The 18,735-nt window shown below is 36.8% G+C and overlaps 1 protein-coding gene across 4 annotated transcripts in view; it reads left to right on the top strand.

The window, feature by feature from the left end:
- Positions 1–18,735, top strand: part of NBEA (neurobeachin) — a 532,307-nt gene that overhangs the window by 504,527 nt on the left and 9,045 nt on the right. For 2 of the 4 annotated variants that reach the window (XM_075727933.1, XM_075727932.1), the window contains 6 exons: positions 2,772–2,834; positions 3,161–3,250; positions 4,716–4,908; positions 7,527–7,598; positions 9,722–9,877; positions 10,798–10,968. In XM_075727933.1, the coding sequence (XP_075584048.1) occupies positions 2,772–2,834; positions 3,161–3,250; positions 4,716–4,908; positions 7,527–7,598; positions 9,722–9,877; positions 10,798–10,968 (745 nt within the window). The remainder of the gene's footprint in view (positions 1–2,771; positions 2,835–3,160; positions 3,251–4,715; positions 4,909–7,526; positions 7,599–9,721; positions 9,878–10,797; positions 10,969–18,735) is intronic. The other 2 variants (XM_075727935.1, XM_075727934.1) reach the window with 1 other exon arrangement.

Raw genomic sequence — 18,735 nt, 5'->3', positions numbered from 1 at the left:
TAAAATTCATATTAAATTGACTGGAACATGTGTCTCAGGGAGTGGTCTAGCACTTTGCACACAATACTCAAGATCTGATGGGAGAAAAGGAGCCAATTATTTAGAATGAAATCTTTAAGACCATTAAATAAATCTAAAGTTTGATGATTTACAGTTCAAGAAAAACTGTGGTGTAGACTTACCAGTTTTCAGATTAGTTTCAGATACAGCCAGAGTTCTCTTGTAAACAAATCAATGTATTACATTATTATTCACAGATCTGTTCTGTACCTGCTTTTCATTTTGTGTCAAGTGATCTGATAGGAGGCAGCATTAGGAATACCCTTGGGCCAGTCACTTTATCTCTGTATGCTTATGTTTATCTTCTCTGTAAGTTTTGACAAGGTTTTTCTGTCCTTTTTAAGTGTTGTGAGCTCTAGAGAGGAATACCAGTTGTAGCTGTACACAGCTGTGGTGTTGTGCAGACTACAGTCTCAGTGCAGTAGTTGAATATTATGGGTATTTTTAAAGAAACATTGTTCAGATTCTTTAATGCTTCCAAGAGTTGTCAGGTTTACAAATGGTGTTTTTGAAAGAAAAGGATAGCATTACTATCCACAGGATGGGGAAGAGGTGGTTGTCTTTGTAAGTGCAAGCCAGCAAAAATATTCAATATTCCCTGAATATCAAGGTCTCGATTCTGCATTAGTTCTGGTTACAGAAGGACTTGGCAAAACTTAAATGTTTTAAAATTATGGGTGCGCAAAGTATGTTAAGTGAGCATTTACCAGGACATTTTCAGCTGTAAAATAACAGTTGCTTTTGACAGTTATGTTTTAAATGTCCGTTCCTCATCATCTGAAAAATTCATGCTGGTTTATCATCGTATTCTGCTTCTCTTTCTCTTCCCATGTTACTGTCATAAATCTACCTGAACTGCGAGGCAGAGCCAGCAAAGTTTATGTGTGCAGAATTTATAGCCAAACAATCAGAATTTGCCAAGACTGGACAACATGAAAGTAAATGTGTAAATTAGAATTGGGCTGCACTGAAAAAAAATTTAATAATTCATTTCTGTGTGCCTGCGAGAGAACAGAAGTATCATTTAAGGGATCACTATAAAGGGTGGGAGAGGAAGAGATGGGTTTTGTTCAGTATTGCTGCCAAATACAATTCACACTCTTATTTCAACACAGAATTCTTTCAAGAATTAAAATTAAATTAACCTTGATAATTATTTGAAAAAAAGAAAAATGGAAATTACTTTTCTCAAAATATTATTGACAGATCTGCATGGAAGCATATATCATGCAGTGCCTGATATTGTTGATAATAGTCTTTGTAATTTTGAAAATGGAATTCACAAACAAGTATAATTTCCTTCCCTTCTCCCCGCCAGCAAAATCAGTTATAGAGTGCTGAATGTAATAGAAAATACTACCTTTGATTTGACTTGAAGTGAATTTTATATTCCTGTAAAAAAAAGTGTCTGCATGAGTGAAGGTATCTACACAGCATGTAAAGATACTGTTCATATGCTACATACAGATAGCTGCTGCATAGACGTGTACACACGTACACACATACACCCACACAAAGGCATGGGTTTTGTATAAAATTACACTATGATTTTAAAATAATTCATCATTAAATGGTGTTAATAAAACCCAAGATGCTCACCAGTTCCCAAGAAACACTCTGTGCCTTGGAGACTAAAGTCCACTCTGAATTAGTCAACAAGCAAGAAATCACCTGTATGGGGATAATTACAGCATCAAATGCACTAGGGCTACAATCCGTTGAAAGTCCTTCAGCCGCTTGACTGGACTTTGCATTAAGTTTCTTTTTTGGCAAATGTTTGTTTGTGGTATTCCATTATATACCTGTCAATCTAGAGCATCAAGAGTGGTAGACTTTAGTGACCTGTTAGGAAATCTCTCTCTAATATCTGTTCTTGCATCTATGCTGTGAAGTGGAGGAAAACACAGATTGGCTTGTAGGAATTACAAAATATGTAGATTAAATAGGACTCTTCTGTATCATGAAGTATTTATTGTGCTTCTTACCATTTTACATTGGAAAGAAATAATGTAATTTACCGAGATAGTCATGTTTTTGGTGTTTTTCCATGTTTCTTGTGTGGTAGCAAATGAAAAATTCATAAGGCTTGCAAGAAAAATATTAAGGGTCGGGAGTGCAGGGTGTAGTGTATATATATAGGTACATAATGCACAGTGCATTTCAAAATCTGCCAGTTTAGTTTTCTATGAATGCTTTATTCTTGATTTTACAAGGTCAAATAAAATAGTACCTGTCTACTTGAAAAATAAGGAGTGTTCTTTAACAGTATTACTTTTACAAGCAGCAGTCTTTTGCCAAAGTTTTTTAGAATATAACTGAAATGTATTTTTGTTCAAATTAACTGTTTGAGTAGTGGAAGCATCTCAGTATATAGGCTGTATTCTACTCCCTACTGAGTTACTCCAGATTTATTCTGAAAGTAGATTTAAGTCTTGAAGAATGCATTGAAATTCCTAAGTTTTCATTTCAAACCTGTGAAGCCTGAAAGTCCACGGAAAAAAGGAATAAAATTAAGCATGAAAAAAATACTCAGTGAATGTGTGCAACTTTGAAAGATTTTTACATTAGTCTGAATGTGCCTGGCAAGATTTGTTTCTGGCATTTTTTTCTTTTGACCTACTAATGTTGTTGTTGAAATAGTAAATTTTTTTTAAATTATATTTTATATATGATTTTTTTTTTCTGTTTGCTTTTCTTTCCCCCCATTTAAGATTCCAGAGGCTTATTTTATTAGAGATCCTCACACTTTCCTCCTTACAAAGGACTTTATTAAGGTATATATGTTCTTTTTAGTGCAAAAACCCCCCTCTCTCAAGACCTGAGCTGCATGTCCTCACAGGTTAACATTTTCACATATAACACCAGTTACTGGAAATGAGAATGGTTAGTTGGTTAACTGAAGCATGCTTGAAAGGAGAAGCAAAGCTTGTCTACAAAATACTAACACTTGGATGAGTCTGCAGCCTGGGAGGAGAGCACCGGGTGAATTTTCTGGACTTTTTTCATGGCTGACTTGGGATATGCCTGCATTGTCACACAGTGTGTTGACCTCTCTCCTTGATGCATATTGCTCATGACAGTCCCTCTCCCTTGCCTGCAGGCCATGGAGGCGCAGATACAGAACTTTGGACAGACGCCATCGCAGTTGCTCATTGAGCCCCATCCACCTCGGAGCTCTGCCATGCACCTGGTGAGACATAACTGCTGGCTGGGAATGCATTCCCTTTGAACCTGAGGATCCTTTGTAGGTCATAAAGTACCCATTTAAGCAACACTTTCAATGCCCTCCGTTGCCCATGCAGCCATGCTTTCTCCTGGCAGAAATGGCTCGCAGTCCTCTAGCAGAGCAAGGTGGAGGTTTGAGTAGCTTCAGCTTCCTATCGTCCTGGCTTTTCCTGCCTAATATTGTATAAGAAGGCCCTATCTTCATAATATACACTTGATAAATACATGTTTAATTTCTTATTTCTGCAAGTAGTGGGAATGACTGCAGGCTTTTCTTAGAATGAACACGTTTTCTTTTGTTTTAAAGGATGCATTGTTAGGGGCTGAGTTATGAACAATGCCTGCTTGACAAAAATGAAGCATTGGAGTTCAAATTGTACTGGAATCCTCCTGCGTGTTCTCCTGGGAGAATACAATGTAAATTTCGAATTTCAATTTGAACTCCAAAATTCATTCCCAATGCATTCTTCTCTACGCTTCTTGCAAAGAATTATATGAAATAGCCAGACTGAATGAGACAGATATCTGTGCCCCTCAATGCCTTTGATTAAATGCTTAGAGCTAGATTTTTCTTTTAAGTTTTGTAAATTGACAGTAATATGTGCAATAGTTTCAATAATTTTATCTATCTACAAGCAAATCACTCTAGTTGTACACTGTGAAAGTGGGAATTATCTGGAAGTGTTAGCTGTGTTAAGTAATGTGTAGATGTCAAACATACATAATATTCATTATATATTTTTAATAATAATTTAAAGTGATAAGTAGAAAGGAGTATTTGAACTTCTAGATATAATTCTGTTTGTTATAACAGTGGTTGAAAAAAACCGTTAAAAACAATACTTAGTATTATTGTCCATGTACAAAAAACTGTGTCACTTGTCGAATCATCAAACACGTTTATAATTACTAACAGACTCCCTAGTAAGTACATGCTTTACATAGAATTAAATTGTCTATGTTGGGAATTGCTGTATTTCATATGAAGAATTCATTAAGGAAAATTAACTATCTGTGAGTTTTTGAGTCCCTCTTAAAATTTCTTTTTTTCAGCTGTTGTAGTTTATAGCATTTATATTTATGATGTATTAATTGATTAACTTTTATTTGACTCGTATCTCTATTGTATGAATATTAACTGCTGTATAATTTTGCATTTTACTGTATATTAATTATATAGCGGTCATTTTGCGCCCTGTAACAATAACCCTTACCATACCTATTCTCTACTTGTCCTCATGTAATGATCCGATAATAGCTTCTGATCTTGCTCTCCTCCATCACTAGTGTAGATGCTCAGGTAGTGTTGTTTTCCCTGTATGTGCACATGCTTGCCTGCTCTTTTTTAACCTCGTTTTCCCTCAGACCTCCTCACTAATTGTGTTATCCCTTCTGTTTTCTTCTGCTCTCTTCTCCTTTCTACTCAACAGTGTTTCCTTCCACAGAGCCCCCTCATGTTTAAAGATCAGATGCAGCAGGATGTCATCATGGTGCTGAAGTTCCCATCAAATTCCCCTGTCACACATGTGGCAGCCAACACGCTGCCCCACCTGACCATTCCTGCCGTGGTGACCGTCACCTGCAGCAGGCTGTTTGCAGTCAATCGGTGGCACAACACAGTAGGTAGGTTCTCACGGGCACATTTCATTCAAATTTGAAGACCTTAACAGTGCAGCTTTAATTGCGAGTGCAATTTAGCTAGATGTGGGTTAATCTCACTCACCTGCCGGTGCACAAAAATTTTCTGTTTTCTTCTGGTTTGTGTCAAATAATCAAAGCTTGTGTTTTCTCTGGTGTCATTCCTAGAAACACTCTGCCTAACAGCAGCACATCACCATGGCAGCTGATCGATTTGTGGTTACATCAGGATCAGCCTTTGATAGAATGCTTTTCAAGAGAGTGCTGCTGTTCTTGACACAGCCAATATTAATATGTCCCAGGTTTCAGGAATACATACTGGCATGCTAGATAGCGTACATCACTGTCTGCTGCTTGAGAGAGATTTCAGATCTGTCCAGGAGCTTGTCATAAGCCTTGCCCTGGGCCATCATTAGATAATGTGGGACTGTAAGCAAGCCTAAGCAGCTGGACACTGAACTATTCTGAAGAGAAGTTTCCTTATTCTCTCCCAAAAGCCCATGCAATGAGGTCATTCCAAATTTCCCTTCCAGCCCCTCTGCTCACCTCTCCATATTGCTGCTAGAACTGTCCTGTCTCCTCACCTGGACATGTAGATTCTGAGGTTGTCCCAGGGATTGCTAAATAGGTGCTGGGGCAATTAGCTACCACCCTGCTTGGGAACACACAGGTTTAATTTTCAAAGGTAGCTTCCTACTGTGATAGCTCTTACATGGCAGCAGCTGGAAACTTTTGAAGGTTTCTTCCTACCTGGGAAAAACAAGAAGATACCTGGTGTTTGAGAGTATGACTCAGTAGCTGACTCAGGAACTTCATAGGGACTAGGCAAAAAATAGAAAAATACTCCCCTCTTTGCAGCACAGGAGAACCCCCTTGGCAAAATAGGTCCTTCTGCACAGGGGTTTGTGAGATTTAGCTTAGATGTCTACCTCCAGTAGACCTAAATGTAAACAGCTCCTCAATAAATAATCCAAGTCAGGTGAAGTAGATTCCACCTCTTATGCACAAGGCTGTCCAAAGACTAGTGTTGCAAGGAATAATTAGAGGAATGAATGGGAATTCCCTTATAGGCATGCATTAGAGGATCTATCAGAGCAAGCAAAGTTAATACCACCCTAAATTCTTGAATAGTAATGTAAGTTTTAATGTGACTTTTCTTCTGAACTTTTCAATAATGTGAGCATGAATATTAAAATTTCACATGTATTCAGAATGTTCCTGTTCTCTGTTTACAAACAAACAAACAGAATAGGTTCATCTACAGAAATGCACACACAGAGCACTTTTACTGTTGTGGGATATATGTAGAGCTTTATCTTTAAGAGTTTATACACAGTGAAAGGCATTTACATAACCATCTCACAATAGAATCAAATGAATCTAAGTTAATAGTAGTAAAGATCTGTCCCAAACTGGTTTGATTTTTGAAAGAAGAGAGAGAAAGGAGGGAAGGAGAAGTTCTGAAAGCAGTGGTTTTCAGAAGCTGTCAGGGCCAGCTGTAGACTGTGCTTTCTTTTACCTCCTCCAGTTGTCTATTGCAGTAGCAGCAAATAACAGTTATTAGTGAATACAAAGGTCATTAGTGGAGAGTTCCTGGTGTGTAATATAAGGCAGAAACATTTGAAACTAGTAAAGGCTGCGCTCATGGGAATTCTTGTTCAGCATAGTCAAGAAACTATTCACTTTTCTAACCTGGATTAGGATTTAACCACTCAAGTGCCCTCTCACTGCAATTCCTTCTAACTGGGGATCAAGAGAGACCATATAAAATATAGCACTTCACCACATCTTCAAGCCTGCATCGCTGTCTTTGATCTACTGAAAGCAGTAGAGTTAGAAATATCAACTAAGCCACACAAGGCCCAAGAACATAACAATCTCAGTCATCAGATTGCACTCAGAGCTTATTCTCCAGAACTCTGTATTTCTTATGAAGGATATTCTTGTGCAACATGGCAGTTTTCACACAAAAATTGTGATCTTATTAGTGGCCATTGTGATTTATATGATAGGGAAGGTGCTTAGAAGAGCCAAAGCAATGCTATCTGTGCATGAGAGCAGATAACACTAAATATGGAGATGCTGATGAACAGCTTAAAGACTGCTCAAGATAGAAGTAATAAGAATAATTGTGGAAGTTTTACTGTAACCCACACTTTCCCAGCTAAAACTGTAGATAAATCCATGAAAAGGTCCAAGTTGCTGCCACTTACAGGTTTCCCTATATAAGAAACTCATAACAATGTTTAATCCAATTATTTTCCTTTGCTTTGGTATTATTAGATCTCACCCAGTGCTCAAACATAAAAAATTCTGTTACACTATTTTAAATGAGTTATTTAATGAATGTTTGTGGCTGCAGAGATTGTGATGAAATTAACAGTCATACATTTATAGTTACTATTACATAACTGAAGAATTAACAAATGCTTATTTCTGTAGCCCAGAGGAAGGAATCTTAAAAGATTCATAGAACAAGTAATAGTGAGAAGTTACTTTCTTCTATATATAAATCCTATAATCCAGTTTTAAACCTAGTAAAACCATATAAAAAATTTAGACAGCAAGGTTCGTATGTGCTTTATTCTTCCTTTCACGTTTAGGCCTTCGGGGAGCCCCAGGATATTCTTTGGATCAAGCTCACCATCTTCCAATCGAAATGGATCCATTGATTGGTATGTCAAGATGAAAACGTAGCGATGTATTTGAAAACTGCATTTTCAAGAATTATTGATTAAGCTATATTTGTATATTATGCTTCATTTAACACAGAAGATAGGAAAATATTTATTCTTGTCAGTCCTGGAGAACTAAAAGCATTAGCTATTGATGCTGAATGAATTACATGAGAGCTATTTGTTATTAACATCACCAGCAATTGGTATTTAAGAAACAACCAATTAAGTCAGTTGTTACATTGTCAGCCCATATCTATAATTCCGTTGTCTTATCAGGTTGCATTAGTAAAATAAAATGTGAGGGTCTGGTAGAGTTCACATATTTTCATTTCTTACAGCCAGCACTGTATATCAGTGCACATGCAGATCCATTTCTTTTCATTCAACTTATGATTAGGATTGATTTAGTTGGCATTACTAAATTAATGAAGAAAAGGCTGGATTTTAAATTGATGCATGAGTGTATTTTTTTAAATCCAAAAATATTTGACAAAGTGAAGTGTTTTGAGAAATAGCATCTGCTTAAACTGTTAGAGAGACTGCAGGACTTGTATTCCTAACAGTCATTATTTCTCTTTGATTGCAACTATTTGCTTTGTGGTTTGTTGGTTATTTTTTTGCAGTAAGTGTATTTTTGAGACAGAAATTGTGGATAGGGAAGGTTCTTAGAATCTATTTTGCAGAATTGGTGAGAAAAAAATGCATTTTTAAACATCTCCAGATGAAAAGTTCCTTTTTCGTCTGTGTCAATATTCGCGGTTGAAAGATTTACATACAAGTACCTCAGGAGAGCTAGCTTTCTCATTCTGTATGCTTCATTTGCTCATATAATGACAATGGTTTCCTCTTCAGATTTTCCTCTCAAAAGGTGCCCACCTGTTCTGTGAATTTGAGTAATTTTTTATTCATTATCTTTCAGAGGATGGACATAGAGGGTCTGGTAATTTAAATATGTGTTCTTGGAATGTACACAAACATGTTATTAACTCTTACAAGAAAATTTAAAATAGGGGTTTTTTGGGGGGTTGAATCTCTTATTTCATGCAGTTGTGAGCAGTTTAAGTAGTGTAACCAAAAATAGGGACACATGAAATTTCAGAATATTATCTGCATTTAGTTGTGTTCCTACGGTAGGAGAAACATGTCTCTCAGAGTGAGTTTTATCTCACCTAACTTCAATTATCTGAAGTAAGTTATCAAGATTCCCTCTAGCAAGAGAAACTGTCCTCTGGAACACTTGGGCAGCTATTACAGCATGAGATGACTTGCCATGTGAAGCGATGTCTCTCACTCTCCAGTGAGTATAAAGGGAGAGTAGATGATTAACTTAGATTATATACTGACCTTCCAGAAAGTTAATATTAGGTTGGAGGGAACACACCTTTATTGTATTGCCAGATCTTGTCTGTTGTGAGTCAGGGGAGGTAAATAGCACATTAGCTCTGTCTGACGGTGGGTGTGGTGGGATTCTGCATGAACCATTCCTTTTCCCTCTATCTGGGGGAATTTCCAGGTGGCATTGCCTCTTTTAACATTATTGCCCATGGCCTGGCTCCCTACTTGAAGCATAGATGAGAAGACAGTGTTTAAAAAAGCACATTCAATTTAAATTGTTTCATTGCTTGAATCCTTATGTCTTTGATCTGGTTAAGCTTCTGCACGTATGGGGGAATGTCAAAGTCACACAACACAAACTGGGATATTTTCTGTAGGAGAGGTACCAACCAGGAAGAATTGACTTTCTGCAATATTGTTAGCGTTGACTTGGATTTTAAATGGACTTCCATCACCTTCCCTTAGTTCAGTTTGGTTTTGGAGAGTACTTCGGCAGAGCACTTAAAATATTACCACATATTATGCAGTGCATCAGGCAGTTTATAAGAAATTGTCATCTCCTGTAAAATCTTTTGTCTTATTCAAAGGGAAACCAGAAGTCTCACAATAATTTTGTATTTCTGACACCCATATAGACAGCTCTAAATGTTGATATTCAAAATGCTTACTCAACAACAAATTCACAGTTCATTGAAAGTTAAATGTATTCATTTTCTCCTGTAAGTGGATGACAGGAAGGTGTTGGAACAGCTTACTTGTAAAATGTGTTTTGCATTTTGTTACAGCCAATAACTCCGGTGTGAACAAACGGCAGATCACAGACCTTGTGGATCAGAGCATCCAGATCAATGCACATTGCTTCGTGGTCACAGCAGATAATCGCTACATTCTTATCTGTGGTTTCTGGGACAAGAGCTTTCGAGTTTATTCTACGGAAACAGGTGAACCTAAATACAACCACCTGTTTCTTCTTAGGTCACAAAGTGGACGGTTGTCTTAATACTACCGTATCTAATGCCTGTGCTTACCCCTCAATAAATGATAAAGGGCAATTTATAAAATCCTTCATTATTGTTTGAGCATAATAGCTTTAAGATGCTTTTTCTTTGAAGATAAAGGACATAAAAGAAAACAGAAAGGCATACAGTTTTGTTGGTGGTAACTTTTGAAAACCATAGTTATGTTCAGGGAATCAGTCATATCAAAAGGATCAACCAAAATTTTTGTCACAATATTTTCATGGCTGTATTGTTTCTGTCTCTATTTATTTAATGTAATAAGGAAGTTGGTTGCATAGCCTGCTACCAAGAGCCAATATTTTGTTTCTTTGTCTGATTGCTTAGCCTAATATCATTCAATATATTGCTGAAAACTTATTGCAATAATAGAAAGAAGGAGGTGATGATCATAGTAAACCTTAGTTTGACATTAACATAGAACAAATACACATTTTTAATGTTATTACATTATAATGTAGCACGATTATGGAAAAGTTCATGCACTGTCTTATTCATATAATTCATTAAATTCACAAATAGTGTTCTAACACCATTGCTTAAATACTGATGGAGCAGTAACTCCACTTAATATTCAGTGACTGCTGCACTGACTTGATTTTCAGAGACAGGGTTAGGCTATGGACTGACACAGAGCACAGCCCTCAATAGGAACATAAACAGAGAAAAAAAAAATTATCTTTGTGATTTTTTAATCTTGTTGTAGCATGTAGTGAACTCTAATTAAAGGACATGAGGCAAAAATTACATTTGAACTGCATATTTGTTAATGATTTAGTTAATGATTTCTAAATGCTGCAAGTACTTAAAAAAACTGAATTTGCATCACTTTGCACTCCCACCAGGAAAATTAACTCAGATTGTGTTTGGCCACTGGGATGTCGTGACTTGCCTTGCCAGATCAGAGTCCTATATTGGTGGTGATTGCTACATCGTATCTGGGTCTCGTGATGCTACATTGCTGCTTTGGTACTGGAGTGGCCGACACCATATTATAGGTGACAATCCAAATAGCAGTAAGTATATCCTGTAAAAAGCACATTCCTGAGAGGTCCACTCTCACACCTATTCATTTTCAACATTCCTTCTGTCAGCTTCAGAAGGTATTACTAAATGTATCAATTACTTCACTTACAGGTTGAAAGTTGGTATAAAAGCAGCACCACATGCTAAGCAATTCATTGAGTACTAGCCAAAAAATGTTTAAACAGTCTGTGCATGGTAACAGATAATAGTATGGGAGTAATTCTGAAATTCATAATTGCCTTTATCATTTAGAGCATCATGTCATCATAAACTAGAACAAGATGGTTATGGCCTTTAAGTGACAGGACATATATCACTATATTTTGACTTTCCTTTCCCCAGAAATATTTTTTGGCATTTTAACATACTCCTTTTGTGCTACAGCATGCTATATCAGCTGCTCGCCTTTTCAAAAAAGGAATGTCTCACATGCCATGGAATTAAACAAGTCTCTGAGAAAGGTCTTTCTATAGCAAGTAAACCTTTGGAGAAGTAAGGTGACTGAATAGAAATAGAAAAAGATAAAATGTCAGAAAGAGTTTACGTTTCTTTCACAGGGGACTAACTATCAGTGCTTTGCAGAGTGAAGGGGACACAATAATAATAATATTATTAATTTATATAGGAGGGTGCTTGGACTGCACTTCTAATTTACAAGGTCCCTTCACCAAAGCCAGAAATAGGACCACAGCTAAAGACAAGAGCAACTTTGGATGCCTGCGTGATTCATATCAAGTATTAGTAATTTCTGTGCTGAGAGTCAGAAAAAATTAAGAGCTTGCTCCTTTCATTGAATTAAAAATGTAAGACTTTTCCTTTACTTCCTTTGATTATGTGGGGCTTGGACAACCTTGCCATTAGCATCTCCTGACTGGATGATACAAACCACTCCACTTCTTTTGCAGATAAATTTATTTTAGTTCTGATACCTTTTTCTCATCATGAACATATCTGAATGCAAGAAGGTGGTGCTTTTTGGAATCTCAGGTTTAATATCTCAGCTGTGTAACTTTGGAAGTGTCTGCCTTGGAGAACTTTAATTTTATGAAATGAAAGGATATCCGTCAGCTGACAGAAGTCAATGAAAACAAAACCCAATCGTATGATTTGCTCTCTATCTCTTCCTCTATATGGATAAGGTACTGTTTTGCTGAAGAAGAGGCCTTATAGTCAGAGTAATGGGAGACTGTGCTGCAGATAGTCATGTCCAGGCAAATGTAATCTTGCAGATACCCAGGAAGATTAAATAGCTAAGTCTGCTGTGCTAGCTTCCAAAAATATTGACCAGATTTCTTACTACTCATGTTGAAGACATGTTGAAGACTCATGTTGAGGAAGAGCGATGTGATCACTATTATTGCTATCTCCACTCATTGAATTAAAGTTAACATGGATATGCTAATTATATACTGGTACTGTACTATAACCAGAACTTCATGTGTTGTAAACATGTCTTTATTAACAGCTAGTTTGACTTTTCATGAACATACATCAGTAAGGATAGACCACATTAGTGATTATGTGCCTGAAGTAATTCTACAACTACTAAATCTTTCTGCTGAAGTACTGGCTACTAGATTTTATTCCCTACCATGAACAGACATGATAGCTTGTTGTATGACTGATTCCCTGTATACTAATTTTCAGGAGTGAAACATTCTCAATAATCCTTGTGAACCTAAGTTTGAAGTTTTACATAGTTTACGCCACCGAAGTAGTAAAGAAATATTTCCTAATCTACTCATCTAGACTTACTGGTAGAAGATTAGGATTTATCTTGTAGGAAAAATGAAAGTGAGATGTTCACTGTAGGTCAAATCCAATTAGTTAACATCTTTGGAATGAATTTCCAGAAAGATGTAGATGCTATTTTCAGGGAAAAAATGGGGGATTAGTTTTTTGAAAGCTGTCATCTGGAGGCACAGATAAGGTATTTTATATCACAGACTGTAAGAAGGTGAAGAATTCAAAGAAAAATGTCAGGTATAGTAATTATCTGGGTTAGATGCTTGACTTTATAATGATCTTTTAAGCTGAAAGACAGTTAATTATCAATTTCAGCTTCAATGCACCCAATTACCAAAAGGAATTTTAGTTGTTTCAGAAAACGTTAAGGGGGGGCGGGGAGGAAAGCAGACCCTCAGTCGTAAACATTTTTTGTAGTTCAATGTTGGTATAGAAAAATGTGGATACTATTTCATTAGGAACCATAGCGATCACAATCATTTATTGTGAAATACTCTCAGGCAAAAGATTGTCAGAACAAACTCCTTACCGATTCTGCTAAAATTCCATATTCCAGAATCCATGAGTTAGATAAAATCTTTACTAAACAACACATATGTCAATAACCCAACCTGTAGGACTTACTTAGAACCTTCTGCTGAAATACCTGCATGGGCATGTGCTCAGAGGGTGACCTCAGCTGTGTCTGTGGGAAATACAGAACCAGCTCTGGTTTAGAGAGGAGAATGGAGAAAAATTGTGTCTTGGATAAGACTCTTGCAAGTGGCTGCTCCAGCTCAGTAGTTGAAAACTTGCCTATGAGAGCATGGTGAGCTTCCTTTTATAATTTTAAAATAATTTTTCCAATCAATGCATTTATTAAGTTGTCACTTTTATTCTACAGTAAGTATCAAAAAGCAGTTTCTGTTTCAGTTTGCACTTGTCACAATGTCTTGACACTTCTCACAATTGTTGTGAGAAGACTGAAAATTTCCTGGATTTTAAATACAATGTTTTCCATGGAGTAGGTTTCAAAAGTAGCTTGCAAAAACCCTTCTGGTTGGCATGTTTGTCTAGGAAGTGGGAGACTAAGTTCTTGGCATCCAGAGACTCAGGGAATTCAAACCTGCATTCCCATATTCACAAGCATATGTTGACTATCAGGCTATAAATTAACGCAGAAGGGGCGGCCTGTGAATGTCCAGCTTTGGTGGAAAGCAAAATTCTTTTCTCTGTCCCTGTTTATTGGTCTCATATGACATGATGATTGCATGAAAATCAAGATAAATCAAGAAATCAGGAACCAAAACTGCATACCTTCGACAGCAGTACATAGGGCAAATCGTCTCCCTACTTGTACTTCCTCTGGTCCAACAACAGTTGGTTTCATGGCTATGTAATGGCTAACCTCCAATAGCAGCGATAGAAAATGTCCTTTTCCAGCCTAGACTAGAGGCTGGTGCCTGGGGATGCTCCTGGAAAGTGGGAGATGTGGCATGAATTCCTTCAGGCTGAAGGGGAGTTGAATGTAGGGTTTTGTGGTTTTATGTATGTTTGAGCCTCCCTTTGTTTCTTTATCCTTGCTTAGATGAGTACCACCTTTGGGAAAAACACTGAACTGAATGAAGCTTAGTGATCTCGCCAGGGTCAGTTACTTACTCTCTAAGCCAAAATTGTCCATGTGAAATAGGTAATCTGAATCTGCTCCTTATTAAGCTGATGACCACATTATATACATCTGCTGCAGTTGAGAGAACAGTGAAAGGAATCTGTTTTCTCTTAGGAAGACACGGCACATGCAAAGGACATAGTTTGCTTATTTTAATTCTTTGAAGTGATCTGGAAAATGTAAATCTTTGCAGTTCTAAGAGATAGAATACAAAAATTATTGTGATGGAGTTTGACAATTTGGGTTTTGATTTTTTTTCTCCTATAATACATAGGGATTTGTTTTAGCTGAGCGCTAATTTGTATACAAATTTCCCCTCACATAGTAACTGTATTAGTCATCACAAAAAGAAGCAAAGAGAGTACATGATATGCCCTGGAGTTCAACATGTATCGTTATAGTTGTTTTATTTTTATATTTTATGGGTGCTTTATTGAATGTCTCTTTCAAACAAGTGACTTTGAAAATGAGAATTATCTCCGAGTCTTTGAACAGATACCAAAGTGGATGATAGAATTGCAGAAAAGTGAGGGACAGATGCTTTCATCTGAAACAGACACAAATTCAGAAACTAATTTGGAAGTGATAAAAATTAATTTGCACACTTTAATTGGAATCAGACTCCTGCATGAAAGAAAGGAAGTGTAGGCAGCTTGTGCTAAAAGCTGATTGAATTTTTTGTCAGGTAAGTATGTTGGACTTGGCCGCTTATCCTCTTGAGCCTCTCTGTGCAATATATTACATTCACCCTCTGACTGGTGTTCTTTAAAAGGATCAATGCTATTCCTGTTTTGTCCCTAGAGCCTGAAATTTCATTGATCTTGGGACTTGACATTTCTCATTACCTATTGTAGCTTCCACGAGGATGGTCACAAGAAGTACGAGAGTTAACCCTACTTTTTCTAATGGGAACAGTGCTGACCATTGGAAAATATTGTGCCTATCAGCCCTAAGCTGGGTTTGTTTAGCATTATAACATAATCCTCAGAGGTGCTAACAATTCACCCCATCCCAGTGCATGCATTCTGTATATACCTGAAAGGGAGGGTGAGTGTTACCGTAAAGGAGCTCTGTCAAGTTAACCTGCACTATTTTATAAGTCTCTCATGAAGTATATGTTTGTTTGTTCCTTCTACATAACATGTTTTTGAAACATTTTAAAATTTTGAAGATCACGGGTTTTGTGACTTTGTATCTTGAAACAGGAGTTATTCTGAACTCAGAATTTTCACTTATTCTTTTATATCCCTCCACATTTTAATACCCTATAACATGCCCTAGTTTAACCTTGAAAGGGCAGCAGTTTGAAAATAGCCACCAGTGTGTTCTGTACCAAATGGACTGGATGGCTGTCTGAAGGTCCTGTGTAAGCACATTGGCACAATGTGCTTTGCATGTTTAAAGAGCTATTACAGTACTTGCATGTTTGTACAATTTAGGTATTAATTTTTAAAATAAAGTATATTGGCACTATTCCGCCAGAGTAGAAGCTCTTTGAAAACCAGTGTGTAATTTTTATTGGCACCATCTCTACTCTGGTAGCCAAAGCATCTCTCTCTTAAGACTGCTAAGCAAAGGTAAATGAGCCAATAACATACCTGAACTAATGCAGTTATATCTAGCATTTTATCAACAGATGTCTGTGCCCATGTTTTGCTGCATACCCAATGGGAGCTGTACAGGCAGGGCAGTTCAGTGACTTGCCAAAGTTCTCAAAGCAATTTAGTGCAAGAAATAGGAAGAAAAGCTGCAAATCCTTACTCTCCTCTCCTCCACTCTGTTTTTCCTTTTGGGCTCTGGACAGTTGCAAGATATCTGAAAGTCCACTCACCTTAGTGAGTTCTTTGTAGATATATACAATGCTGCTCACATTCCTCAACAAATAAATCGGTTCTGCCAGAGGTGAGAATATTTTGAATATATGAATATTTTTCTGTCAGCAATCTTTCTTTTATAACCATTGCTCCCTCATGCTGTAGACATTGTTATTGGCTATTTCCTATTTTGAAATATTCCTATTTATTGGTTTTAGCCTTATCTTTTTGTCAAACTCCAGGATGTTTTCTTCTGACAGTAAAAATTCAAGAAGGGTATTACATTTTCACTTCCATGAAAGCCACAGTATTTTCTAAGATTTTTTTTTTTTCTGAAGAGTATGCCCTCAAAACTGCTACTAGTAAAGCAAATAGTAAAGTAAATTATTTTCAACAAATAATTCAGCTATAGCCTTTGTACTTCCGTCAAAGTCAGAGATGAAATGGAAGCTGGAATTTGCCTTGTGCTCTCATGCTTCTTTATACAGAAGACCCCTAGATGTGTCCCTGTAGCATTCTGTACATAATCCCTGGAAAAGAACAATATGAGAGAAATAGTAACACTGTCTGTTCTCTTTCTTTTCTTCTTCTTTTTTTTCCTTACCTTATGAGAGCACCATTTGTTCCAGAAAAACATCACAATAGTATTAAGCATTATATTTTTCAGAGAGAAGGGAAGATGTATTTTATTTTAGACTTTGTAGAAAAACTTACTTGTTTGGAAATACAAGAGATGGGGTTTTTTTTCTCCTTCTGCCCTCTAGTAATTCAGTTCAAAGGTGCTCCTTTGGGGAAATTACAGGGAGTTTACAGTGATGGTATCTCAGTTCATAGGTAAGGTATTTTCACCTGCAATTCCCTCAGAGCTGCAGTCTTTGACCTCTAGCTGCATCTATCAGTGGTGATGTGACAGTGACAGAATATTTTCCTAGATTTTGAATGATTCCTGGAGTTCACAACTTCTGTCCTTAGCAATAAAATGTAATATGACTGAGGCTCTTTCCCCCATGCCACAGCTTTTCCTGTAGAAAGTATCACTGAATAATTTTTTCTTTGAGCCCTAAGGGGAAAAATCCCATTTTCAATTACTGTTGGACTGTTACTCCTAATAATGGTACTCCATTATTAATTTGTATTTACTGAAAAACAGGACTCAAACATCTATGTTTCAGGGTAGTTGTGTCTTATAAGCATTTTCCTTTATAAATCAAGAAATCAACTAAATATGTTCATTTTTCATATTGTGACATTTTACAGTTTCATGATATTACAGTGTTTTCCTAGGAAACACTGAGGAAAATGTCCTTTTGAAAATTGCATTATTTCTTTTCCCTTAAAAAATTTCTAACCATCTAATAATTTCAGTCATTCACCCTTGCAGTCTGATGACACTACTGTATACACCTCTGTAATCAGAGCTTAAGCCAAGATGACCTTTGAGCATAATTCCTCTTTTTTTCCAGGAGGACGTACAGAAGAAAAAAAAAATTCTGAATTTAGTTGAATTACATTTTTTTTTCCACTTTTCTGTTGTGCACTTGGAGAAAAACTCAAAAGGAGACGGGGTTCTCAACAGCAACATTGATGGGGAAATCATAAAAATCTAAAGCTCAAAATGTAGCTAATCTTTGATGAGATACGCAAAGCATCTTTCTGTGTTTCTTCCAACATCCATCCTTCCCTAGCATTAAAGCCCAGTTTTCAGTTCACATCTTCAGTTTCCAGACCAGAAAGATTCTTTTCTTGCAGGCTAGATTAAAGACTGGAAACTAGGATTTATTGGGGTAGCTGTTTTCATTAGAGATAGCAAAGTGTTAATGTGTCTGTACAATGCAATGTTAAGACCAGGTAGATTGACCCACCCTGTACTATTGGGTCCAAAACTAAAGTTGTTAAATCCATGGTTGGTAGTTCTCAGCTGGTTCAGAAAGATAGTAAAATACATGGAATTATTATTAAAATTTTGATGACAGGAGACATTAGGGTTTGGCAAGGAATACTATAGATTCACCCTAAAATTTCAAGAACTTTTGTTATATACAGTTCTGGCTGCCCGAATTTTAAGAAAGAACTTGGAGCTAGACAGGCACAGTCAGTTGCTACGATGACTAAAAAATGGCAAGCCCCTCACTTCAATGGAGTTTGTAAGAGTTTGGTTTGTTTAATAGAGTCAAAAGGAAAGGCCGAGAGGGCTGATTTCTTCTGTAAGTATTGGGGGAAAACACAAGAGAGGGAGAAGGCCTGAAGCTAAAGGACAGAGATACAAGGTAGACAGGAATAAACTCAGACTGAAAATCAGAATACTTCTCTCCTTTAGAGTGGGAAAGGTCTGGAACATCCTTCCAAGTTACATACCCAGATAGCCATTTCACTAATTTATTAACAGGTTTATATGAGGTGAGGGTCTGCAATAAAAAAGACGACATTCATTGACCCGCAAAAGTCTATCCAAGCCTCCATTCCTAAAGCATATCTTTCAGAAACCCATGCAATATTGCTTAGCTACTCCAGGCGTTCCCTTGTTAATTTGTTTTAGGGTTTAACTGTTT

The sequence above is a fragment of the Pelecanus crispus genome, chromosome 1, assembly GCF_030463565.1.
Source record: "Pelecanus crispus isolate bPelCri1 chromosome 1, bPelCri1.pri, whole genome shotgun sequence".
NCBI lineage: Eukaryota > Metazoa > Chordata > Aves > Pelecaniformes > Pelecanidae > Pelecanus > Pelecanus crispus.
Note: the sequence above shows the minus strand (reverse complement) of the source record. Positions and strands in the feature narration are given on the sequence as shown.